Here is a 27990-nt window from a genome sequence, read left to right on the forward strand (position 1 = left end):
AGGGAAAGGGAGTGTAATGAGGAGAGAATGTGTGTGTGTGTGTGGTGTGTGTGTGTGTTGGGTGTATGTGTGTATTAGGAGTGGTGTTGATGGGTTGGGGTTGAGTGTGTGTGAAATGAGAGACAAGACCAAGGGAATAGGGTATGGGAGGTGAGATGGACTGAGATGGGCGTAGGTGTGTGTGTGAGACACAGAGAGAGAGAGAATGAGAGAGAGGACAGACAGACAGACAGACAGACAGAGATCACATACATGTTTTACCAACATGCCATCGATCACCTCCTCCACCCTACCCCCCCACACACATGCATAGAACTTTAACAACCCATGAATTACACCTATTCATGTAAGAAATGTTTCATATATATAATATAAAGGGCATATATTTGACCTTTGACATGACAGCCCTCAGATGTGTCCATGGGAAAGTGTTATGCCCTCTCTAGCTTTGCTAATTGCTGGAAAACTATGAAAATTGGCATACTCCAACAGATTTCACTATTGTAAGAACATTTGGACCTCATTTCATATGTACTGGGATAAAGACACATGCACACACATGTTCCATCAATGAGAAATGTGGCTCAGGTCAGACAAGCAGACTGATAATCAAGAATGAATTAGGTTCATTTATTTCACACGGGGGCTAAATTTTTTGTCACTCTTTCTGTCTTCCTGTCTTGTTTTCTAGCCACTGTAAACTGGTATGCAACTTTTGCAAACACAGCGAATACTTATATTTAAAGCGAACTTATAGCTCCAGAGGAAACAGCTGCAATGGGTAGGCTTGGTATTTGTAAATAAATAATTTAAAGCCCCCTTTTGCCTGCCTCTCTGCTATCCACAGCTTCTGATTTGACAGGAGACATAATCGATTACCGATTCTCAAACACGTTCGTATTACCAGTAAACTCGTGGTTCTAAAGCAAAGCGACTGAAAACAAACAATATTGTATACTCATACATATTGTTTCGTGTTCTTTTGTTCCGTGTGAATGTGTGGAAAAGGGGTATGCTGAATGCAAGTACAAACGCTTTCTGTTTTCCGGTATCGATTGGGCGGGCCTGGTGAAATCCGACTTGAGCGTTGACGGTCTGTCACATTTCACGCTGACACTAAGCGAACACTGGGCGCATACACACATCCACATACACTCACACGCAGGGCTCACCATATTATCGACAGATCCGAGTCAGGAGTACAGTCGAGGAGAGCACACTGAAGGTAAGTTGTTGTAGAAAACTACTCAGGGCATGAAAATTAGACCGGTTTTCAGTGGTAGACTCAGAGGCGGGGTCATTCCATAAGATCGTGTTAATTTTAGCCGTGGTTCTTTCTTTGTAATTTTAGGTTGACCACTTTTTATCTTTCTCTGTGCGCTTTACTGTTTGCCCCTTTCCAGTTGGGAAAACATTACCGGGTCACTCGAACTCAATGGAATCACCACAAATAAGTTTTTAAAATGCGTTTTTGTTATGTTACTATTAACTAAGCAATTTAAAGGGATTCGAGGCGTGGGTGGCTAGCTACGGGATTTTTCTCTGTGTTGGTCGGTGGAGGAGGAGGGGTTGGTATGGCTTGCCAAGCTAGCGAACGACGTTACGCAGACCAGCTAAACAAGTTTAAATGGTTGTTAAAGTGAACAAAGTTGCCTTAAACTCAGTTCGGGGGTAAATGTGGTTATGAGAAAGCGAGTGAATATGCTAATATGGATGTCGTACGATTAGAATAAGCGTATTTACCACCGCATGCTATGCGCACGAACGTTAGCATGTCCCCCAACGTTAGCCTCCTATGAGCTAGCGAGCCATGGTCGTACTAACTGCTCGGTTGTTATGAACTAAATGTCGCCGGTGAGCCCAGATTTTTGGCGTTAGTGTTTTGTGAAAGATGCTTCATGTATATATACGTTTTTAGACCCAAGTTGCCGACACCTGGCCACAGTTAAGTTTGCTTAAAAACACGAGTTATCGACGCTATCTCGAATAGACAACGTTGTTTAGTTGTTGAACCAGTTTGGGGAATCACGCTGTGTTTAGTAACATTACTTAGACCAACTTGAGGGAAGTAGCTACAACACACACATGCTTGTCAAAATAAGCAGTGGCGGCTAACATTAAGTGTTTGTGTAAACAGCCTCACAGAGTGCCCCACATCCCAGTTTAACTGTTTACCACTCTCAAACTTTGTATTTTTCAACAGTGACTAAAAGCTTCTTCTGTGAGAGGAAACGAGAGAAAAAACGCAGAAAAAAAGAAACAGAGGAAATCCCCCGAAAGGAAATGCCAATCGCAGCCGCTGGACAGCCAACGACTCAGGAGCCTAGAGTTTGCCCCCGACTGCCCTCCACCCCGGAGCCTGTCCCTAAAGGGGCTGATTTATTCGACGAGGCGGGGGCGGCGGAGTCGGCGGAGCGAACAGAGTACGGGGGCGTGGAGGGGGGCAGAGGACTCGGGGGCTATAGTTACAGCCAGAGCGGCGCTAGGGGCTTTGTACAGCCCGGATCCATCAACGGCTCTCCGCCGCAGTCCCCAGCCGCGTCCTCCTCTTTTCTATTCCATCCCCTTCACCCCCACCAAATGGCCATGGAGCCCCCAAGGACTCGATCGCGTTCTCGGTCTGGATATTACCAGCAGTATGGTGGTGGGAATGGCAACGGAATTACCAGCAGCGGAGTCATGGGATCTAACCATCACCACCACCACCACCACCATCAGCAACAGCAGCTACATCCACAGCAGCAGCACGGTGCCGCTTGCGCACCACTTGGAGCTCACAGCAACCACTCGGAGAACCAGCTGCGAGCCCCGGGAAGTAACGCCTCTCCCGGCATTCAGAGACTTTCTTCGCTTCCCGGAGCGCACCGCATCCCGGCGGCAGGTAAATGTCCCCAATTGTGATTTTCACTGATTGTGTATGTGGTAGTGTACCCTCGACCAAGAGAGGGAGAAGAATTACATGTTTTATTGGACTTTTATACGAGCACGTTGCAAGCAAGTTGAAGTGATAGAAATCGATGTGCTTAATACCTTAGGGAGATTTTTACAGAGAAATTGAGAGAAGGAGGCTCGTGTCCATAACAAAATTGTATGTTAACGCATTTGTTGTGTTCTAATTAGACGGGGTGTTTTATGTGCTTGCCACAGAGCTGCAGTGTGGATGTGCTGCACAGTTAGCACATACAGTAGGTAAATGAACAACAGCAGTCTGTGGTGTGGACTGGGGTCGCCTCAAGCTTATTGAATCGCTGTGCATAGTTAAGTTACCCAGACTGTGTTTCTTAAGGCACTGTGGCATATCCACTTTTAGTCAACTACACAAATATTGATGTAGCTAGGTAACAAGCCTCACAGTGTGTACAGGCAGATCTTTGTCTGAAATACGCATGATATTCTTTTTCAAAGACTCTCACAAGTACATTGGGTACACATGATGCTTAGATAACCAAGGGGTTTGGCTTTGTGGCCTGCAACTGTGAAGTTCTTAACAAGAAATAAGACAAAAATCAGGAACTCCTCATTCATTTCTCTAGTGAAGCTCATGTTTATTTTATGTAGTCTTGTAAATGGGGTAGATGGCAGTAACTGGAGAAGATGCAGAGTTGTTTTGACATTCACAGAATAAAATCATAGTACTTAAATGCTCACCCCGATGAAGTACTTTAAGGATAAGTTAAGTTGGCCATGGTCTCTGTAAGAACAAACCAAGAGTGAGAATGGCCATATTCTGTTTCAGTTGCTGAGGGGTAACTATCAGCGTAAGCCATGCTTTGATATTTGTTCTTCACTGCAAAGCAAAACTTAGAGTGTGCATGGTGTGCTGGGTGTAGAATACATGTGAGGGCACTCTCACACAGCAAATCCACTGCAGTGAACCACACAACATGGAAACAGCACAGCTAGAGTTTCACATTCAGCAAGGCTATGGCAAAGCTTTTCTTTCAGCACACGAACATACTTATCAGGTTAGGAAAATGCTTGGTTAGTAGCTGTCTCCTGTGTTGCTTTGGGGAACATTTTCTATGTGGTAATTCCCAAACAAAGACCTCCTGGACTCTGTGTTATAGGTTATGTGAGTTTTATACTGTACATCCAGGTTTACATGGGCTTGCTGTGTTAGATGGAGTCGAGATTTGTTTGTATATTTGTGATAGAGACAAGGAACTGAGACGAGAAGTATTAGAAAATGAATAAAAATACAGGTCATTGTGCCAAGTCTCAATGCCTCCCCACAGAAGGTAAACTAGTCATCGTCAAAGTTAATCACTTTAATGTGAGCTGCAACCCATATTCTGCCATACTAGCTTGGCTGTGACGTATAGGATAGCACAAATCAATGGATAGAATGAGTGTATTGTATTTCCATCCAAATGGATTTCGATCTGGAGGAGGAGGCACTGGCTAGAAATTCTGTAGACACTCACTCATTATCTGGATTAATTTCAATTAGACCTGAAATGCATAGCACACAAAAGACCAGAAAGAATACAGGTGTGTGGATGTGTGTACACATTTGTTTTTGTACTCTGTGTAAGCATCAAAAATAATAATCTGACTGCAGCAACAGTGCAAAAACAAAAAAGGTTATTCTTCATTTAGTAGCTGTGAAGCGCTTCAAATGTAAAACGGTTGCTTCATTTTGAAATGAAAACAAATTTTTTTATTCTTCGGGGTAATTTACATTGTTAACTTAGCTAGAGGACGCCCTAGGGATAATTTATACTTGAATATTCTCATAAACAATTGAAGCAGCTGGCTAGCTGGACGTTTCCTAACACTACACACCTTTTATTAGACCCTCTTTCCATTCCCAGAATGGGTCCTGTTTGTTGGGAGAGAGTGAGAGAGTAGGGAGGTATACTCAGTCCATTCTTCCCATGCTAGTCACCTGCATTGGGCATGAAAGCTAATGATATCCTGTACTCTTCAATCCCTCCCTCTCTCCCTTCTCCTTGTTGTCTATTCTAAATCTTTTAGCCCCCCCCACCCCCACTCCCCCATGCCTTGTTCTTTCATGCTTGTTATACAATTTTTTAGTGCTCACATTTTTTTCTCTTTTACTCTTTTTGACATTCTATCCCATATACTGTTCACATGACTTTGCCCAGAAAATTAAGGTGTTCTGAAGCAAAAGTCTGCAAAATTGAGACTCACAGTGCAAAAGAGAAGCAGAAAATGTAGAAGTGCTTCAGCTAAAGTGCCCACTGAATGCTTAAAACTGCTGCCAAATTGGTCCAAGTGGATAAAAACATCCTCTGTGGCAGTTGATATCCTATCCTGATTTTGACCCACCTCTGTCACAGCCTGTCCCCTCTTAGTCACATTCATTTCTCCCTCTCCTTTGGATCAGTCAACCCTTTCTGTACCCCTCCAGTCCATTTTCCCTGGCCTCCTCCTCCACATTTGTCTAATGGAGGCATCGTTTTAATGGACTGCCCAAAGCAGCAGAGGGGCAGACGCTCCTGCCACTCTACCTTTACCCCACCACTCCACTCCTATCCTCTCCTCTCCATCTTTCTGTCTGCAACAGAAGTGGAAACATGCACTCTGTTTTTTTTTCTTTCCTTTGTCTTGTCGCCCAGGCAACCCCCTCTGGTTTGAAGAGAAACTCTTTCACTTGGATTGACCAAGTAGCAGGGGTTCCCTGCTATTCCGTCACTCCAAATAAACAACAAAGTGTTAACTTTGGTCAGCAAGAGAAGATCCTGGGGTAGTGGATGGAGACTTCAAATGAGCTTGAAATCCAAGGGAGGGGCTTAGAAAAATAAATGTATTTGAGGGAGTTGGAGAGAGAATGCCAAAGGTCACTGAAAAGCCCTTAGTAAGGTCATCACAGAGAGAATGGAAGATGGCGACAGAAAGTGTAAACACTGAACTAGAAAAGAGAGGAAGAGGAGAGTCAGTGTTAAAAGAAGTCATGGGTTGGATCAAGGAGTTACTGGAGTTGATGTAGGAAGTGCAGAACAGGAGGTTTAGGAGGGTCAGGTGCAGAGGGGAAATGAGGAAGGACAGGAAGAGATGATTAGACCGAAGCAGAGGAGAAATGGTAAAAGGAGGATGTGAACAAGTGTCATTGAATAGGGCGGACTGTGGCGGGCACACAGGATGTCATAAGTATTGTTGTAAGCAAAGAACATAGAGGAAGCATGCTTCAGACAGCAGTTGAGTGTACAACCTGGGAGGAGGTGTGGATACAGTAACTGGAACAGTAAAGATGAAAATGATTGGCTGGGAGCAGGTTTGAGGCATGGTAGAGGGTAGGAGAGAAGGTTGAGGCCCAGACCAGAGGCAGTAAGTTTGTGAATGTAGGTAAAGGTATGTGTGAGGAAGGCATGAATGAATGTTGAGTGATTTAAGGAGATGAGGGGGAGGTTGTTTGCTCCTGCTGTTTGCATGTTAGCCTCCTGTCCCTGTTGATATAACTGGGAATGTCCAACGGATGTGGCTTGGTGGTGTCATGGGTGCAAATCTGTGGTTCCAAAGTCCACTGGATGTAGTTCAGAAGGAGTATGTCTTCAGGCAGATAGATTTTTGTTGTTTTGTTGCTAACTCTCTCACCGACTGGACTGGAAACTACATATTATCTTCATGTCAAAACGTACGCCGTAGGTATCTGCTGGTAACTCCTTTAATCAAGTCCAGTTTAAATAATAAAAATAATAATTCATAGGTGCCTTTCTGGACACTCAAGGTCATCTTGTATCATAAAAACAAACGCATAGTTTAAGAAACAAATAAGAAAAGCAATAATACAAATAAAAAGATTCAAGAGAAAATAAAGAGAGAAAATTGGACAATGGTGGTGGTCAGATGGAGTAGCTAGTCTGAACAGACGAGTTTTGAATTTGAAAGATGACCCACATATACCAACAATTCCACCCTTGTTGCTTTTGGAGCAGTTCTATGTCTCAACAGTTTCTTAGCACCTTCAGCTTTTTTCATTTTAACCTACCCCTGTCTGTCTTCTTCCCTCTTATACCTCTTGTTGTCCTCTTTCTGCCTCTGCTGTAACTGTTATTCAAAGTAAGTTGGTGCTGCACACATGGCTAGCACCCCACTGCAAGCCTGTGTAGATGTTGACTTAAGCAGTAAATGTGTTTGTTATGGTTGTTTTGTAGACTTACAATTGTAAGAAAACAGCCTTTGTTGGTCGTATTTTGGCAAAACAACAATTGTTTTGGGGCATACTGGCAATATAGACAAGGCAGCAGAGAGGTAGAACATGCTGCAGGAATGCTTTAAGAAGTTTCAGTAAGATATTTATATGAACAATAAGTTTCTACTGTGACACAGTTTTCTGTTTTAGTTTTAACAGCCACCTAGAGTAATTGATACTCAAAGGTCAAATTTTATTTTATATTATATTTTGAAAGGTTTTTGCAATGTTAATTTGTATTTAAACAAGTGGAATGAGTGTACTTATTTAGCCACTCATTTTAGGTCTATTTAGATCAGTAGACTGACACCTCTCAGCTTATGAAGTATCCTAAGCTTTTTGCATTTCAAATCAGCTGTACGATATTCTATGTGGAGCTTGTATGTTTTACTGCGGTATCATCGCCTGCTATATAGATATATGTTAGTTGCACCCAAGAAATCAAATTTGTCAACAAATGTCAACGTGCTAGTGTGCATTACTTAGTGGGACATCTGTCTTTTCTTGTTTTTAAATATCCTGATTTGAGCAAGCCTTGTCAGACAGTCCACATGTGCTGGTTGTGTAAGCTGTAAAAACCACAGTAAATGTGTGTGTATGTTTACGTGTGGTCACTGTGGTATTTCCTTCATCTAAATAAAATGACACCTACCTTTTATTATCAGCATCATGCAGCCATATAGTGCAGTCTCTGTGGTGTGGCCTTTTAAACTGTGCAGTTGTTGCCCTAAAGACACAGAATTAAGTACATTTCTTACAAGCCATTTCCATTTAGCTCCTCAGAATGTTGTTTCAATGAGTTGATTGCCCAGTTTGTGGTGATACTGTCGGTATTTATGATGGAAGAGGAGAATTAAGACTGTCACCAGTTTCTGCCTTTTTGTCTATTACTTTCTTTGCCCTAACACTCCCTCTCTCAGCTAGTTTCTGTCTTTCATTGTGGGATAAAGAGGAGAGGGAGATTGCGATGAAAGGAGGAGTGTGAGAAAGTGTAAGGACCGTGAAGGAGTGGTTAGCTCTCTGTATGTTCATGTACCTCTGCTGGCTGTGTGCGTATGTGCACATGTCCTGTTTAGTTGCTGCCTGTGGGTGGGCTGGGAGTTGGAACAGGACTGTCAGAAACATGCATACATGCACAATGATGTCACTGTAGAAACTTCACTGCTCTAAGAAGAAGTTAATAGAAATGAAAGCAAGAGAACAAAGGTAGATGGCAAAAAAGAATGTTTAGTAAGGACAGCTAGCTGAAATATCAGCCAGCAGGAATACTCTAATTGACGAATAGACCATTCAGTGTGGAACTGTTATTGGCAGTGAGACTGTATGGGAATCACATTGTAGTCAGGCAGATATTGTCCTTAAGCTTCTATAGTGTTCATCGAGCACTGGGTAGCACCCAGATAACATACTGGTAGCTAAATGAAAACAACTTGGAGGATTATTTTTTGACATGACAGTGCTTTGTATGCCTACAGTTTAAGGGTTAGATTTAGCAACTGTCTCTTGCTGCACAGCTTCACAGTTTTGTGAAACTCTAACAACAGGATCACAAGATGTGATACGTTCATTTTAGGAGGCCCCAAAAAAGTCCTTATACTTCCACTATAAGTCTCAAAAAGAAATAATCAAAAGAAGTAATCTTGCACCGATATGCTCCTTAAAGTGAAAAGATGAATATTAAAGATCCCCTGAATCTAAGAATATTCAAATAGGTTTGCCGCTGGACACAACATGTCTCTTATTCCACTGAAAGTCCGCTCTTGGTGCATGTGCACTGGGGGTGTCTGTTTTCCACATCACACTTGTATAAGATGCATGCTTGACCACAGTTGGTTTTTAAACTAGTTGTGATCTCACAAAATCATCTTGTACGCACACGTCTTAAACTCAGATCTAAGGTGAGACAAAAATTTTCTCCTTCAGCAGATGAATGTGAAAATGGTCTTCTAGTGTCAAATTCTGCACATCATTCTGTAGAGTGAAGCTCAATCATCCAAGTAAAGTCACAATAAGCAAAAAAAAATCCAGTTTCAATGAGGGGGGGACTTGAGGAAGTGAGTTACGTTGAAAGAAAGGAGAACCATGTCTTTTTGCAGGGTCTCTTGGGTGGGAGCAAGTCAATGATTTGTATCTGATTACCTGATCCTACTGACATTAGCTTGATGACCGGTACGGGCCCCTAAAACACAGTTGTTAACCACATTAAAAAACATACTTGAGCAAAAATTATAAAAATGTCCTTGCAAAGGGATGCATAGAAAGTTTCTGGGTAGCTGTGGCTCATGTAAGCATGTGAAATATAAACCATGCTCACATTCAGAAATTCAGCTGTGCATCATGTGCAATTGCAGTGTTGTGTGTGTCAAGCCGGCTGTGATTGGTTAGATTGGAAGGATGCAATAGCACAGCATTTATTGTCTTATTCATTTTATATGCTTATTGAAAACAGGTTTTGTTTGTTTCCACTGCATTCTCATTCTGTCCGATGCAATGCTGCTGCCTTTACACAGAAGAACTTGATGATCAAGTATGTTGAGAGCGAAAACCTGCATATGTTCTGTGGAATGCCGAAACAGTTTTCTGACCTGAGAGCAAGTGCAGGATGGAGGCGCAACCTCAAGGACTGTAGCAGTAACAGAACAGAGAGGAAGATAATGAGAAAGGTAATGAGGAAGGAAAGAACAATAAATAGATGGAGGAGGACAGTGAAGTGGGAGAGAGGTAGAATCATTCCCATTTCTATACGTACACACACACACACACACACACTTGCCATAAGGCCTGTGTGAGGCAGTGTTAGGCAGGTAATGGCTAGGCAGGCGTTACATGCCTGCCTATTTTCAGCCTGTATGCCAGCTTGTTACTCGACTCTGCTTTGCGCGAGGGTGTGAAGTGTGCTGTGACATGTGTTCAGGAGGCGGGGTGATGTGAGAGGTGCGTATATATGTGTGTCTGTATGTGTGTGCGTGTGTTCTTATTACACATATGTAGGGCTGAAATTGTCTTTACTTCCTCTATATGTTATGCAAATTGGTACAAGTTCTGCAACAGCCAACAAGGTTTCTTTTGCGCTGTTGAGTTTTTTAGTAAGCCTGCCACTTATCTATCATCTTATCTATCCAACCACCCTTTCTACTACCCACTTTCTCATGTGTTTTTTCCATTTTGACATGAGAAAGGAAGAGGTAGTTTAATAGAGAAAGACTGCAAGAGAGAAGGTGATGGAGATCATGGACCAAGATGATGCGATAGGGGAAGCGAGCAAATGTGGATGCTGTGAGATAAAGCAGCAGGAATATATGGGAGAGAGACAGGCCGGCAGATAGGGAAATAGATCGGTGGCAGGGAGGGATGGTGATGAAGTGATGGAGAGTGTGAGGAGGAGGAGGATGTGTGAGGAGGGTGTCTGAGCTGAGTGTGGCGGGGGGATGAGAAAGGGAGAGGTGGAGGAAATGGATAGAAATAGCTGATGCACTCTGAGGCTTACAGAAAATCAATAGCAGTCAAGAGGGGAAGCCACAACCCCCACCCTGCTCTCTCCCTCTCTGGCTGCTGTCTCACCCTCTACTGCTCTCTCCTCCTCCAGTTGTCTTCCCTGTGTGTTTCCTCCACTCCCACCTCCCTTTCCTCCTCAGTGCTCTCACCCTTTCATGTGCATTTCCAACCTTGTCCTCTTCTTCTGTACCACCACTTTGCCATCGTCTTGTCCCCCACATTCTCTTCCCTGGTCATTTTCCTCCTTCACGCTCCCTCTTTATCTTCACCTCCCATCACTGTGGTGCTGGCCTCGTCTTTCAGCCTCTTTCCAATACATCCCCTTGTCTCCGTCAGGCTGCTGGTATGCTTTAGATGGAACAACAGGGGTCATGGACATCCATTTTGTTAACTTGCCAAAACACACGCCTGATGTAGATGGTAATTTTTCTGGAGCGGTCGGAAAGGTGTGGTCGGGTGCAAAAATACATTTGTATCATTATCATGCTCCACCTTTTCACATTTAAACTCACACAGCAGGAAATGCTGATTGGGCAGCACTGAAATACATTTTTCTGTGTTTGCTTGCCGATATTTATTTGCTCAAACTTTGTGCTGAAATTTGAGACTTCAGTAGAGGATTAAACTTTTAAAGTTGCGACAGTGGATTGTGGTGTCCTGTTTTTGTGCAGCTTTTAAAGAAGTACCCTTGTACTTTTATAACTTTAAGTCATAATATTTCATGTTGTGTCCTTATCACAGCAGAATAAACAAGATGAAATTAAGTTCATAGTTATCTTCATCATGATGCCATCTGTTGACGTTTATTACTCAAGCAGTGCTCAAAGTATGGTGCCACGTAGTTAAACACAAAATAAGATTTGTCTGTATCTGCAGAGACCCTGCCCACTCCCTATATTTTCTTATTTTGCTGTGTTCAGGACATTTCTGGGCATCAGCCTTTGGGCAGTGGGTCTGTAGCCCCCACTCAATAACAGTGTGCATGGTGTGACAGTGGTACTCTATAAAAATGTAGCAACCAGGTGCCAGATCGTAAGCACTCATCAAAGAGGAGCTGTTGAGCCGTGGAGGAGGGGCCAACTTTGAATGCTGTATTACGAATTGCCCTCACTGCACCTTTAACTAAAAGTTCAGGTATTCCTTCATTAAATCCATTTTCTTCAAATTGACAATTCTTAATGTTTCATTGAATTTAAAACCTGAATTTTCTCCTCCACCCAGCCACTTTTCTTTGACTCTTGTACAATGTCAGTTGTGTGTGCACAAGTCTCCTTAATGTATGTGGTCGTGTGGTCGGTAAGGCTGCCGGAATTGGCCAAAAAATTTGATTATTCCTTCTTAAACAAACAAGAAAAACACATAGGTTCGAACAATATCTATGTGTTATGTCCATAACGGGGAAAACTAATAAGCGAGACATATTACTTGTATGTTATTTCAACATAAACATGTCTTTTAAGTTACATTAACATAACCACACATTACAAAATAACAAATAACGTCCTATGCTGTGTTGCTGAATTATTCACCGGTATCAGCATGACCTACATTACATTTTCAATCAATTAAAGTGATGCTGTGTGCTGAGTTTTCAATTGGTGCCAGTTCACATATCCTGGAAGATTTCAATGTCCCGGACAAAGGGAAGGAATTATCTGATCATGGACCCTATTTTCGCATGTTTTTGTGTCTAAGTGGCTAATGGGGACAACAATTTTTGAAGTTTTTCCAGTATTTCCAGTATTCCAGCCTGTAGCCATGCAACGGACTGCAATGTAATCCCTCCAGCCATTTGTGCACCATCAGTGTATGTCCACTAAAAGTGTCTGGTTTGGGCCCTTACAGGCTCAGATTGTTTTTCTAAGCATCTGACAAAGTTTGGAAAGGATCCCAACAGAGACAGCCCTTTGTGTTATAGTATGATCCGTTTTGATTAACCAGAAACAGTCGTCATATCGCTCTCACCAAAGCCACCAGACTCCATTCACAGAAACAGTAATTTTGTCATCGTAAAAGACTTTATTCAAACACAACAAAAACAAAATAAAACTCAACAAAACCTTCTTGGTCTATCTTTTCTCTGTTCTAACAACCATCACTAACTCTGAATATGTTGAAATAAATTCTGAATTCAACAAATCCGGAGAGGAACGAGAGAGAGGGTGGACATCATAGAAGCAACAAAAACGACCTGTAGAACCAGAATATTTTTACATCCAACTTTAACTTAATTTTATTATTGTGTTATTGTTATGTTATTATTTGCAACTTACATTATGACAGGAGCAGTTTAAATTTGTGTGACTTTTGTCTGAAAATAACAAAACAAAAACGTTAACAGCAACTGATTTTGTGACTCCTGTTCATCATGCTGTGCAGTCAGTGCTGTGGCGTTGCTGCTTTTTCTTGCTTTTCCAAATCGAATATATATATTCGAATTTAGAAGATTTGTTGACAGTCCTGCTCTATGGTCTGTACTGTGCTACTGGTTGCAAATTGTTCATGCAGACAATTGTTCACTGGTTCTTGTCTTCAAGTCTCACTGATGTGATCCGCTGTGTATGGTCTGCTTCTTGAGCTGTGCTGTCTCAGGATCCAGCCTTTTTTCTCTTTACTCTAGCATTAGACTAAGACCATACAAACACACAAATCAATATTACATATAAATCTCACCATTGACTCTGTCTCAGCAGACGAGTGGTGACTCATATACTGTATATATTACACACACAAAGACCTCATGCTGTGCAGAATCCCTTACTGTACAAATGAAGTCCTAAGTTTATATTCATTAAATCGCCTGTATTAGCGTTTGTAAAAACTTACTACATGTAGGAGAAGAACTGTGTCCTCATGTGCATTGATAGCCATACTGCAGTAGTACTATTCAGGTTTCCTTGAGGCCATAAGTGTGTAAACTAAATTGTGTGTACTGAGCTGTGTGCAGTGTGTTAGTCCCAACAGTGGACATGATGTCATCGAAACATTTTAAACCTGTTCTGTAGCTTCTGTATTGTGCTCTGTGGAGTGACTTCAACTGAATGACTCGTCTCTGACTCAATTTACCACTCTCTGACAATGTGCAAGTGAGACCATATTCAGGGAGGGAGCTGGATTTTTGCCTATTGTGATCGGTGAATGAGTGTCGTACAGAAGAGCGCTATGCAGCCGGCGAGTCCCATGAATGCTTCAACAGTACTCTGTCCCAAATCATCTCGATGAAAATAGCCTTTTAGCAGGTTTTCACTCCGCTAATGCAAGCTTTACTTACCTCAACCTTTTTCAGTCCATTTATTTTGCCTGCTCTGGGGATTGGAGTATTAGAGGAAATACTTTTTAAGGATTGAGGAATTCAGTTGTGAAAACCTCACTCTGTTTGCCTCTTCTTTCTCTTTCTCCCTCCCCTCTCTTCTTTGTTGTCAATCACAGCTTTTCTTCAAAGAAGGAGGTTGTGAGCAGGAAAGAATCCCACAAACAAACAGCCGTGAGGTGAAAAATGCTCTTTTTAAAAGGCCTTTTTTGCATCTATACCCTTCTACTTAAGCTTTCTTCCTCTCTATCGCAAAGGTAGCCTCTTCTGGAGTGCCCTTGGGAGTGCTTACCCTTGGTGTATATACCACTGCTACCATCTGTGGTGAGGACGGCCCCAGCTAAAGACGTGTCCATGAACAAAGGGCAAAACAAAAGCCAGAATAAATACAAAAGACAATAAAAAGATGAAAGGATTGTTGAAAAACAAAAGAGTAAAAGTCTTAGCCATGATGCAAGCGGCGGTATCATCAGAAAGCTTCTCTAATCCAGGATTACTGTGTTTATTGTGTGTGTGTGTGTGTGTGTGTGTGTGTGTGTGTGTGTGTGTGTGTGTGTGTGTGTGTGTGTGTGTGTGTGTGTGTGTGTGTGTGTGTGTGTGTGTGTGTGTGTGTGTGTGTGTGTGTGTGTGTGCTTACATCTACTGCCTATGATCTGAGACAACAGTATACCATATGGGTTTCAGTCACTTTTGTGCTGTACGCACGGTCAACACTCCTTCTCACAAACATGTTTTCGTTGTTCTTTGCTGTTGTGTCTTAAATCTAAATTGTACGAGAATATCAACAACAGGATTAAATGTACTGTACGTAGATTAACAGGGTCTCCTCACAATGCCAGGGTATAATGGTGCTATCAGTTTCAACAAAAGGTATTACCGACATGTTTTGTATATAACATTCTTAAACAGACTATACACTTTATTACACTGTTGAATTATCATATGAAATGTTGTATCTGGTGGAGAATAGGCCACTATGAAAATTCCAATATTCTCAGTATTATTTGGGGAATATTGCTGAAGTTCAGAATGCCTCACTGTATCATTTAGAAATATCAGGAAAATGAGCTGTTGCTCTGCTTGCATTAGAGATGCACTGCAACTAATCATTTTACATAATATTTTGGTGTATTTGACACTACAAAAGAAATCTTTAAATCAGTTTATTAATGAAAATCAGATGTTACAATGACAAAATGAAGAACATGTACAATATCTAGGCAACACTTTATATGAATGTGTATGTAATAAGTGCTGAGCTTCACAGATTTAGGCATATGATGTCTCACTGTCTGACCTTGTATTCTGCTCCTCTCTGTGTAGGAGCTTCTGGTGGATCCTACCACTGCCACCCAGACCTTGCGTATGGAGAGGAGAGTGATAAGGTAAGCTACGCCCCTTTTAACATGCTTATGTTCATACCAACATAACCAATACAGGTTATGTTACCAAGACAGACATTGTGTGCATGCGTGCATGTGTGCGTGCCATACATGATGTTTATACAAAGTGCAATGCTTGAGTCTCATGTTGTCTTAGAGAATAGGAGTTGTGAATGTTGTAGTAAGTAAACTACACTGGATGACTGGATTTATTTATCTTGTGGCACTCTTTGTGATGTGGAAAATCCACAGTCAAAAAAAAGAATAATTCTTAATAACATTTTGTCCAAAAAAAAAAGGACTGGAATTACATGTCTTCTATAGACACACCACTTTGAAACACTGCTTTCCAATTAGTTATAAAGACGTGCAGATACAATCTGATCCACAGACTATGTTCTCCTGTTTTGTCATTTAAAATATTTCTCCTTTGACAACTTAAAACAAATAAAGCAAAAGTGACACATTAATTTGTTTAATTGAAATTTATTTATGTTCTTTTATTCTGGAATAAACACATGAAAGGGCTGAGATAACTAAATGAAAAAATTAAAAATAACGTCTTTCTGCGTCCTTTTCAATAATGGACCTTGGGCTATTTTGGTTGAAGCTTTGGCTCTGAGAAACACTTGATGTTGTCCACTATGTCGTGCTCGCAGACTGTTAATCTTGTTTCTTTTGTATACACTTTTAACAGTTGTACCTCCTTGAGAAAGTCAAACACAGCATGGTTTACGAATCACAACTCTGCTTAATGTTTCACATATGCTGAAGTACATTTTCACTGTATACATTCTACACATTATACAAGTTTAGAGAGCCTTCAGCAATATAAGCCTTTGGCACGTATGACCCCAAAGATGGAGAAATGCAAAGCATGCTTGTCTGTTGTTGAAGCACATACCTTATCATGCTCACACTGCTCCAGGTGTTTTTGTTTGTCTTTCTTTTCACTTGATTGAAATGACATTATAGGAGCTGTTTTTAAGTACTCAGCTGATGTCCAGTTGTGGAAACTTTTTGTTTTATCAGTTGAGTTCAAGACGATACATCCATTTGCATGTCATTTTCACCATAGTATTACTGATAATTGTGATGGCAGTATTGTAAAAACACTCTTGTAGTTCATATAAGCATAATTTAAAGTGTACTACAGTAAATGATAGTCATCGTCACAAGGGCGGCCTGTACAAAAAGCAAGCAGATGAAGCAAAAAACAGGGGAGAAGGAGGAGATGGGAGGCAGGATGCTGAGGAAGGTGTTGCAGAAAGCTAGGAGGGAGAGACGGAAGGGAGGGTAGGCCAAAAACAGGGAGGGGGTATTGCTAATGATTTCACCTCCAGCTGTGGGACTTGGTTGGAGCGAGAGAAGGGAAAGGAGGGGAAGGAGCGAGTGAGGGGGGGAGGAAGGGAGGAACAGTGGCAGAGGAAACAAAATGGGCTTTGAAATCTTGTTGATGGAAAGAAAATAAGTGGGGGAGGGAGAAGTGTTTGAGTGTTAGTGGAAGCATGTCTGCAAATATTAATGAATCTGTAAAAGCAAATGACCATATTTGCTCAGTGTGCACATTCACGGACCATTAATAGCACATGAATGCTGGAAAAGAGAGACCTACGCTCTGTTGTATTTCTTAGGCGTGTGTGTGTTTACATGCACTCAGTGGGCCTCTCTTTATTTTGGTTCTCAGCAGTGACAGTGAAGCCACAACAGCTGCCGGCCACAGTTACTCTGTGTGTGTGTGTGTGCGCGTGCGTGTGCGTGTGTGCGGACGCATGCATATCCCAAATGTGGACATGGTGAAATAGAACGTGGATGGGTGTGTCTGTACTCGTGCTTCAGGATGATGTGTGTTGGTGTGTGCACATGCTGAATGTGGACAGAGTGAAAGGAATGGAGGGTGTGTATGTGTGTGTGGTCCCTACAATGTGAGCACTGCAGAATGTGCTGTAATATCAGACACAGAGCAGTTCACAATGTTTCTGGGCCGTGCTGGGATGTCACTGTGTGTGTGTGTCTGTTTGTCCGTCTATGTGTGTGTTTTTGAGCCTTTGAAAGTCAGCATGCTTTTTTTCTCTATTTTTTTTTGCTTCAGAGGAAACATGTGGACCAGACGTGCGTGTATATGTACACTACAAGCACTCTATTAGCACACAAGGCCATGTTAAGGCATATTGCTTAAGGACACACACGCACACACACTCCTTTGTCTGACACTGCTCCCCTCCCACTAATGTGGGTAGACAGGCCCATCAAACTTTCATACTAATGGACAATAGTCTGCATGTGTTAAGACAGAGTGTATGTGTTTGTGTGTGTTTGTGTGTGCGTGTGTCCTGTCTAAGAACTTCTTGTCTTGTCACCTCAGATTTCAGGGCGGGGTCTCGGCCAGGACAGACAGACAGACAGACAGACAGACAGACAGACAGACAGAGGAAAAGGGGGGCAGGGAGCAAGAGGAAGAGGGGACTGTAGAGGGGTTCAGCTTATCTGATGGGGGGGGGGGGGGGGGGGGGGGGGGGGGGGGCGTTGTTGAGGAGCATGAGGAGTGTGTGAGGAGGGAATATGTCAGGCTCGGGATGGAGAAGGCTGGCTTAGATATGAAAATGGGCACAGTAGATGTCCCTAGGGTGCTGAGGCTAGGCTGGTAGAGAGGTTTTGGGGTGTCAGGTCGGAAGAGAGGGGGTTGTTATTGAGAGGAACGGAGAGGTTTGGGGGTGGGGTTAGATTGCTGGTGCCCTCCATCCTGTGTAGAAATGGGCATAGATAGAGTGTGCCTTCCATATCACTTTTAATAAAATAACCCATAAAAAAAGTTCAGTTTCCTTCCTTTTTAACAAAGTGACACTTGCAGTGCATTGCAGAACTTGTGTATAATAGCGTTACTTGCTGATATTACTTTTTTTGTTTAATTTACCTGAAGAAATGTGTAGAGCTCTATAAGTGTGTCTTTATATGTAAATGTATTCTGAAATGTAAGAGGATCAAATTGAAAATTACAGACTTGAAATAGACAAAGTAATTTTGTTTTGTATAGAGTCCTTACCGTCACTTCTTGGCATAAATACTACCCCAAACATTGGCATTAGAAAATGGGTATTAAGTACCCTTGTTTGACAAGAGAAAGTTTTCATATTTGGCAGAAAATTCACTTTCTAAAAGTGAAAATGAGTCAGTAACCATCTTGAATATCAGCATTGATCACCCTTAAGAGTACACCAAGCAAGTAAAGACTGCGTCTTGTGGGAATGAACTGGAAATGTGTTTAAGCACATACAGTATGAATAAGAAATGTAAAAAATGGATAGCTTTGTCTGTTATTTGAGCATTTTTGGGTCATTCCAACCCCTTTGCCACTGCACAATTCAAAAGCTGGCTGTCAAAGAAATTATACCATTACTTCCAGAGCGAGCAAGAGAACAAAAATATACTTTGGATGATGGAAAGGGCAGGTGAGGATGCCTTGAGATATAATAGCTTTGAAGGGGTTGTGGCAGGCTTGCAGATGCACCAGTTGTCTTGGACCTAAATGTTCAGGTATGGTAATTCACACGGCTTATAAAAAATACAGGCAGACAGACGCACTCAAAATCATGGTGTGTAACCCTCGCTACGACCTAAATTTGTTCTGTCATTTAGGGTCTGGTGCGCCCTCAGGCTCCACCAAGCTTCTACTCTCTTTCATCTCTCCCTGTCTCGTGCACTCATTCTATCTCTTCTTCGCTTTTCCTTCCATTGCCCCTTCCTTCCCAGCCCTCTCCTGTCATGTAGTCCACTCTGGTCAAGACTAAATGAAGTCATTGTCATTGTTTGTCTTTCCCATAAGCTTGTCCAGCTCAGGTCACGTCCAGTGCTAGTGAGCGATAGAGCCGTGCCCGTACAGGGCATCTGGCCCCACAGTCAAAATATATTTTGTTCAGGTTTGTAACAACAGCAGAGTCTGCCTCCAAAGAGCTTCAGAAGGTATTCGTCTTTATAGGCTGTAGAACTCAAACAGTGGCAGCTGCCCATGTGTGAATATGAATTTGCGCATGTCTGCAGGCGTTTCCATAACTGTGTGTGTGTTTCTGCAGCCTGCTCTCCAGCTGTTTCCTGTTAGCTATCACACTGCTCTCAAGGTTGCTGAGCTGTGTGTGTGTGTATACGTGTGTGTCTGTGCATGTACGTGTGCGTGTGTGTTAAAAGTCACAGCCGCTGAGTCATTTTTATCACACTATAACAACGTGTCTCTCCCACGAAGAGGGGAGGTAGAAGCAGGGATCAAGTTAGTAGAGGAAAAAAGTGTTGAGATGGTAACTATAAGGAAGTTAATGCGTGTGTGTGTGTTTGTGCGTGCACGGTGTCTCTTAAAGAAACGGTGTGTTCTTCAGAGCACAGCTAAGGTCTGCGTCAGGGAGAATGACTAAGAACTGACACATGAGCGTGTGTGTTCTTGCCTCACCAAGTGCCAAAGTGTGAGAGTCACTCTTTGACTGTAAGTGAAGTGACTCACAGATGAGTTGAGTATATGATAACTCTTTAGTCGGTCTTAATCTTGATGACTACATGTTCAGCTATGTCACTGTTTTTGTGTGTGTCAGTGGCCTTTTTTTTTTTTTGTTTTTGAGCGAGAGTATTTGTCAAGCTATCCAGTTCAGGGTGTGTACGTATGACTCGCACATGGGCCTGTGAGTGCTTGTCTTGCTTTTGCATTTCCTCACTCCAAGAGGAAGTGACTTAGAACCCTCAGGGCCTTAGAGTGCTGGTGGTGTAATATGCTCTCTTTCACACACACAGACACACACACAGATGCAAATAAGCAGACACACACACACGCACATGCACACAGACGCACTGGATCATACAGGAAATGCCATGAGTCACAAAGGAACTTGGTGTCTATGCAGTAGTATGGATTGTAAGCCAGAGGGACTGTAAAGCATGGTGAAATTGATTTGATCCGAGTGCTATGGGTCACTAACCACAATACCCATCCACTCTCCCGCTCTCCTTTTCTTTCCTCTTTTTCCTCCTCCATTTTCCACCCCTCCCTCTGCAGAGTGAGGAAAGCCCCAGTCCAAAGCGCCAGAGGCTGTCCAGTCAGTCTGTCTTGGAACAGCTAACCTCATCCGCTCCCCCACCATCCACCCCATCTCCCCCCATCCGGCCGTGGGAGTCAGCACCCCCAAGTCGGAGACAACCTCACCCCCACGCACACTACCATCAGGAGAGGTGCCTCACTCCTGCTAGAAACAGACGCAGGTATGTTGATTTCTTGATTTTTACAACTTAGTTCCCCTGTGATAAGTTAATTGAGGGCCCCAAATTTAAAACCTTCTCTATCTTCCCACCTCCAGTCCACCAGCAAGGCGTCAGCGCGGCCGTCTCTCCAGACCTGCTCGTCACGTGCCTCCCCATCACCACCCCTCCACGCAAGGCCCCACACCTCGCCTGTCACCATCAGAGCTCCAGGATGAAAACTACCACCGCAACCCCCATCCTTCCACACACCAGACATACCCAACACACACACCCAGCGCCTATGGCCAGCCTCCCACAGCTGGAGGTGGGGGGACAGGTTTGGAGGAGCCCCGAGCTTTCCACCCCCCCACCTTGTCACCACGACTACTGCACCCGGCTGCTCACCACCACCACCATCACCATAGCCATCAGCAGCAGCATCATGCGACGCAGCAGCAACAAGGAGCCATGGTCATGGACTTGCATGAACAGGTTAGTCTTCAAATAATTGACACACAAGACCGCCAGGCATTGCATGTGAGTCTGCATATTAACTGTAGTGTGTTTTCTCTCCAGCTGCAGCAGGCCAGTGTACCAGTCTCCTACACAGTGACCCCAGTCCCTCCACACGGTCTCGCAGCACCTTTGTGTAGTGGCCAGCACCTTCCCCCTACCTGTTCCTCACAACAACAAGTACCCGCCTGCAGCGTGGTCTTCAGCACTGGACAACACTACCACCCGGTGAGAAGAACACAGCAGTGTGCAGTTTGTAGGAGTGCGTGGGTTTGTTTGTCGTAAAAAAAATGCTTTGTGCTGTACAGCCTCTCCTATGGCTCAACTGCTCAACCAAATAAAAAGGAAAATATTAAAAAGAAAAGTGGGTAAAAAGTGGCAAAAACCTGCATAATATTTCCCTGCGTGATGCGGCTCCTTAATCTTCCAGGTCTTGGCTGCCACCCTGTGGCAAGACTTGGCACATCACAATCACCAGCGTGAGAAAACATGCATTTAAGGATTTTCTTTTCTCTCTCTTCTTATCACCCTTTTGCAGATGCTACAGGCATGTTCAATGCAACATTTGCCAGTGCCCTATGCCTTTCCCTCGCTGCTGTCCAGTGACCCTCAGTTCCTGCTTCCCCATCCACCCCACCTCTCTCACCACCCGCCCCACCTTCCCACGCCAGGACAGTTCCTGCCTTTCCAGACGCAACAGCCACGATCGGTATGTGAATGATTGATGTTTTCATTTGTCTAGTTCTTATCCATATTAACTCCATTAATTCCATAATTCTGTGCTAAAAATAATGGCAAGACAAGGACTTTAGTATGCCTAAAAGAAAAACATTAATGCTCGTGAAGTTGTAGTTAGTTTAGTAGTAGTAGTTTTTTATAGACTTAAAAAGTATTTCTAGTCAGATGACAGGGGGATGTCGTCTGCCCAGATGTAACATTTATAGTCAATTAACATAACGCTCAAGGGGGGAAACTTGGTCACACGATCAGCAGACAAAAGCATTAAAAAAAGCGTACAAAGACAAAGAGAGTGCGAGAGTCTACTCTGTATCATGCACATTCAAATAATAGAAGTTATAGTGTAAATTGTTCATACTCTTTTTTTAAATTATACAGTACAACAAAAGATGGATCAAATGAGTTCTTCCTGGTTGTAAAAGCCGTCTCACTGTTCTGTCCTGACAGAGTGAAATTAACTGTAAATACCTCTCCTGTTAAGTGTTAAGTTAAGTTGTCATCACAGTGTGGACCATAAATCTTTCAGCATTTGCAATTGATTTCCTAGTAATTGCAACATAAAACATTAATTGCACCATTAAACCAATGACAAAAATGAAGTCACCTAACATGCAATGGATCTCACTCTCAAATTCTGTCTTCCTGATTTTGTGGAAGTGTCCTACAAATCTACTTGTAAACATTGTTGGTCCAGTTTTTTTTCCCCACTCTACGTTTGATAACTGAGTGTGTTTCTTCTTAGCCCTTACAGAGGATCGAAAATGAGGTTGAGCTTCTGGGAGAGCAGCTGTCTGTAGGTGGAGGCTTCAGCTATGCCCACCATCACCACCACCATCACCACCAGCCTCCCTCCACTCTGCCGCCCTCCACACCACTCCAGTTCCTCTCACACCACGACCCACTGTCGCAGGAGCTCTTTACAGTGGTGAGTGCATTCATTACCTGACATCATCATCATTTGTTTTGATTGTAATATACAATTATGGTGACATAATGCTTTTAGATTCGGTGGAATAATTAACTTTTTTCTTCTTTTTCCCATCTCTCACAGCCCTATCCCCACTTTATGCCTCGCCGATTCACAAGCCGACGTTACCGCTCTCAGCAGGCTGTACCCCCATCACCCTACCACCCCAGCTTCCTGCCTTACTTCCTGTAAGTTTTTTTTCACTTCCTCAAATTTATGTTGGAACTAGGGGTGGGCGATGTGCCCTAAAATTAAAATCACTTTTTTTTGGTTTTGTTCTTTATGATCATGCTATTATATCATGGTACTACAAAAATAAAAGGCATACTCAACTCAAAACATGATTCTACCTCTTTCACTCTATCAACAAATGTTTAAAAATGTATGTTTATTGGCTTCAAATAGGAATGAAAATGAGGTTATAGCCTTCATGTGTGTTGGAAGGTGTAACCTGCTCCATAATTTAGGTTAATTATTAAATGTAATGTGATTCATTTAGACAAAGGGTAGGATTAGGCATCTCATTAGCATTTATTTGTAAGAAAACCCAAAGTATATTATATAAGTACAACAGTCAGTGTACCATGGGCATGTCTATCAAGTACATTTACATACAGCAGCAGCAGACACACAAACCGACGTGGCACACATGAGAGGAGGCTTTCCTGTGACAACTAAACCAGCTGAGCTGGTGTTGCAGTATAAGTGTGGAGATAATATTTGGTCTAGCTATGTGAGACAACACAAAAAGCTAGGTGAAGAAACAGTTTCCCACATCCAATCTAAAACTTCCCTTGACTGTCTCTCAGTTTTAAATACTCCAACATTGCTCTGGTGTGTGGGTCTTCAAAAGATGCTAGAAGCCACATAAGCACTGGAATGTGCTAATGCCAAATTCAGCAAAATAAAGAGCAAAGCAAATAAAAATGTCCAAACTTAGAGGTTCTCAGTTTGAAGTCAGTATCAATTCATTCTTGAGCTTCATGTGTCAACCGAATCCTGCTTTGCATTGACCCTCTAAACAGTCCAAAGTGTAATGATTAGCGCACACGTAACATTAAATTGTTAAGAGTTTTCCAGTTGTTGTTGTTGTGGGGACGTTTCTTTCAACTTAATTCACTTGGTTCACACTTTCTGGGTTGGTGGGAGTAGATGAAGACTTTTGCATTGGTTCTTGCAGCCAACAACAAAGAAATTAGCATGCGTTGCTCATAACGTTACCTTCACATCTAGTATTTTGGGGGTCTGCGTTATAGCGAGGAAAATAGTAGCTAGTGGATCTAACTACAGTTCTATGAGCACCTGTGTAGCCCTCTGCCTTTATGTTATCACAGCGAAGTAAAGCTCATCATTGTTAATATTCTAAAACTTCATCACTGTAGTGACAGCATTGCAAAATCCATGTTGTAGGAGAACATGACACCAGTGATGGTGATGAAACCAGTATACTGCCCACCCTTAGTTGGAACTAAAAAGGTGAATTTGCAATAGATGCAAATTCATGTGTCGGTTTGCCTCAAATGCAGTCTCCTAAACTTTATGTATCTTGTCTTAACCATCTACAGGTCCATGCTTCCTGTGCCCCCAAATGTGGCCCCCACTATCAGTCTAGAGCTGGATGTGGACGATGGAGAGGTGGAGAACTATGAGGTAGGCCAAACTGCTACTGCAACATTCAGCCAAGAATGTTATCATGTAATGTGATTCACATGAAGATTTAATTAATTTAGACTTGTTAAAAAAACTCTCCACACAACAGTTAATTAATACTACCATTTGTCTCATACTCTGTTTCCATTGTGAAGTTTGTCCTCTAAACTTTGCCTTTCTGTGTGAAACCTTCAGGCCCTGTTAAACCTTGCAGAACGCCTGGGAGAGGCCAAGCCCCGTGGTCTAACTAAAGCCGATATAGAACAGCTTCCATCATACAGATTCAACCCCAACAACCATCAGTCTGAACAAACACTGTGAGTCCCGTTCTGCCTTTAAAAAGCTATGTTTTGTAAGGAATTTGTCCCTGTGGGTGACTGTAGGTTTGATGAGATATACATTTGTTCAAGATGTTTTAATTGGTGCCAAACTTGCTTTGTCTTACAGGTGTGTGGTGTGTATGTGTGACTTCGAGTCTCGCCAGCTCCTGAGGGTCTTGCCCTGTAATCACGAGTTCCACGCCAAGTGTGTAGACAAGTGGCTCAAGGTGAGTAAAGACATTCCGCAATTTGCATGAATATAACTTTGTTTTGCACCCTTGAAGTCCGGTCACATCAGAATTCATTCACACCTCTTCACAAAATATTTGCTTCTGGAAACTTGGTGACACAGTGACTACTCACAGGAGAACTACTGTAAATGTGCAAATGGCTAACACGCTAGCCAGCCTGGAACATGTTAGTGCTATTCTGTCACGATAGCTCTCTGAATGTATTTCTAAATGACTTCAATAAGTGTATATGTGTATTGATCTTTTAGGTATAGATTTGGCCCGTTTAACCTTCATCTCTTTACTTTTCGTTCTTTCCAGGCTAACCGTACCTGTCCTATCTGTCGAGCGGATGCCTCTGAGGTCCAGCGAGATTCTGAGTGACCTCAATTCAACACCCAACACCCCCAATCCCTTTCGGATGCACCGACCGAACAGTGAACTCCTCTCCTTCTATCATACGCCTCCGCTCACACATTCAGCCACATAACTGGGACCAGTGCTCCTTATTCCTTCACTCTTTAATCCCCCAGGACACTGAACATACTTCTCACCTGGGATCAGCAACGTTCTACTGACTCATGTTCACTTTACCGCTGGACTTCCTAGGCCTTCTGTTTTGTACTATTACGCCCCTACTACTCTGCCTTCTGCTCATGGTTACTCCTTACTATGAATGGCCTTTGAAACACATACACACAGTGTCATGTGCAGGTGGATATATATAAGTGTATTTTTTTAAACTCATGAGCCGTTCCAAACTGATGCGACCTGTTCAGTCGTCCAGGTGATGGACAGAGAAAAAGACTTCTGTATAGTTGTACTAACAAATATTTAGGGAGAATTGGCAGTCCAAAGATTATGATAATGTCATTGTTATTATTCTGGTTATAGTTAAGCATCCACGTGTTGGCCTGCAGAGACATTTTTACTTGACTCATTATAACTGCAGTTGAGCAGTGTCAGTCCATCTTAATTTCTGTGTGTATTCTTGCATTCCTCAGCGTGAGAGCAGTCTGTATGAGGTGCAACAAAGATACTGTACACTGTGTGACAAAGAGTGAGCTGCTTTGAAACAGTGAAAAATATACTTTATTTTCTCTACACGTGTGTCCGTGTGCAAGTGTGTGTGCGTATGTCCTTGTGCTTGTTTGAGTGCAGAGGTGTGTGTCTTCCTCCTCCCGTGGTATTTATACAGGTCATGTGGTACAGTGCATTGACTTCCTTAATCCGTGTTTGTTTCATTCCACTTCACATAGATTTAGACTCACTGGAGGTTGAGGGTATCTTCAGAACTTTTATAGCCAAGATTTGTTCAAAAATCAAAAGTTTAAAATCAAAGTGTTGGACCAGTAACACCTCGAGGGAAGTTAACAATGCTTGTTATGTCATGATCACGCTCTACAACTTTGACTCCGTCACTCCGTGTCTACCCTTCTGCATTGTTCTCGTCTGAAACTAGTAATGGCTGGAGGCTTTTGGAATACATTTTTTGTGATGCAGTGTGTAAAGCAAAACAGATCAGGACTATTTATGTTTCTCAACATATCTGCTAAGCTCTCCTCCGAGGCTCATGGTGAATACAGTTAGGTCTTACAGAGCTCACAAGGTGGATGCAAACATCCATTACAATTGTCACCAATACATTCATACATGCTCAATGTACTAACTTTCTTTTGAAAACGTGTCTTGATCTGTTTTGCTACCCAAGCAGCTCTCTGTAGCTGCTGGCAGGTATAGATGCTTCAGTTTGTCCATTATTGACAAGGAACAAGTTTGAGGAGACTTAAAAGGTCACAGCTAAATCTACTGTTTCACCAGACAGTGGATTTGACACTTGAGCACTTTAATACGTAGACTTTTAGACCTACACGCTCTTTTCATTCTGAACAAACCACTGATCCATTTCCCACAGTCCATGTGTGTATGAGAACAAACATTTAAATGCATTAAAAATATATATGTTCTCCACCTCAACTTCCAGTACCTACAGTATGTCTCCCAATGTGCCGATTCCTTTATATTCTTCTCACTGCACATCTGTTTATTTCTAGAGGTTTTGGGGCTCTGTTTCATGGTAATACTTTATCTCTGTAAGGCCTATGTCAGTATGTGATAATGTAACTCAGAGATGTTCACCTCATGCACAGAGTAGACTTTCTTATGTAATTTATCACTATTTATCACAGTTGGTGTTTTGTGTCAAGAGTACAACCTAACATAGGCCTTATAGAGATTGCTGAGACGAAAGTTCTGCCGGGCACCTGCAGTGTCTTACATCTGAGATGCCTTCTATAAACCTTCATTTTCTCCATGGAAGTACAACCAGTCTCTAACCAGTGGCACCACATCAGACCAATACATTTGTTCAAACCTGAGTTTTGCAAAACCAACCGTGTATCAGCGTCCAGAAGATTATCTCATCATTTTGTAAAACCCTTCTTTAGCGTTGTCAGTGTGTAAAGTCATGTTATATCCATGGGAATGGAGGAAATTATGTTTTCTGTCATCTTTTTTCCTTTGGGGTGAAAGGTCATATTTGTGACTATGCATCCATTTTTTGTCTTAGGATTGTTTTATGTTGGGCAGTTTTTTTTGTTGTTGTTGCTTGGTACACTAGCAATTACCTCAGTCCCATTATTTATGTCTTTTCAGAAAATGGCGCAACCAGTATGATTAGTGCTTATCAATTTATTTTGCTAATCTTTTCCATGCAAGTTGTTGGGTTGTTTGAATACTTTTCCTTTAAACTCTATGAAACTCTGTCATTAAAATGGTGTCATAGTAGTTTCATTATGTACTATATCTGTAACCAAAATCATTTGAAGGCCTGTTATGATGATAATGAAATTTTTAACAAACATTTGTACATTTTGTATGAGAGTTATTACTAGTAATACTTTATTAAGTAGTGCAATGATTTTTTTAATCCCTTACCCCGTCTTTTGGATTTCAAAAGCTGGTTCAATAATAAATGTATAACATCCTCTTCTAAAACATTGTGTTTTCCAG

At 42.3% G+C, this 27990-nt stretch overlaps 1 protein-coding gene across 1 annotated transcript; it reads left to right on the forward strand.

Annotated features, from left to right (window-relative positions):
• The first annotated feature begins 1125 nt into the window (after nt 1–1125).
• Nucleotides 1126–27969, forward strand: rnf38 (ring finger protein 38). The gene is made up of 13 exons (XM_041933139.1): nt 1126–1225; nt 2204–2881; nt 15285–15346; nt 20379–20581; nt 20677–21052; nt 21137–21301; nt 21612–21782; nt 22554–22736; nt 22863–22966; nt 24344–24428; nt 24624–24745; nt 24876–24975; nt 25300–27969. The coding sequence occupies exons 2-13, from the start codon at nt 2284–2286 to the stop codon at nt 25360–25362; spliced, it is 2232 nt and encodes a 743-aa protein (XP_041789073.1). The 5' UTR covers nt 1126–1225; nt 2204–2283; the 3' UTR covers nt 25363–27969.
• Nucleotides 27970–27990: the final 21 nt, after the last annotated feature.

Source organism: Chelmon rostratus, chromosome 3 (assembly GCF_017976325.1).
Source record: "Chelmon rostratus isolate fCheRos1 chromosome 3, fCheRos1.pri, whole genome shotgun sequence".
Taxonomy (NCBI): Eukaryota; Metazoa; Chordata; class Actinopteri; order Chaetodontiformes; family Chaetodontidae; genus Chelmon; species Chelmon rostratus.

Bases quoted from the DNA above. Each gene is read 5' to 3' on its own strand.
- rnf38 (XM_041933139.1), top strand. From the start codon at position 2,284: ATGCCAATCGCAGCCGCTGGACAGCCAACGACTCAGGAGCCTAGAGTT. The intron at 20,582-20,676 runs GTATGTTGATTT...TCCCACCTCCAG, and splicing joins CCTGCTAGAAACAGACGCAG to TCCACCAGCAAGGCGTCAGC. The intron at 24,746-24,875 runs GTGAGTCCCGTT...TTTGTCTTACAG, and splicing joins CATCAGTCTGAACAAACACT to GTGTGTGGTGTGTATGTGTG.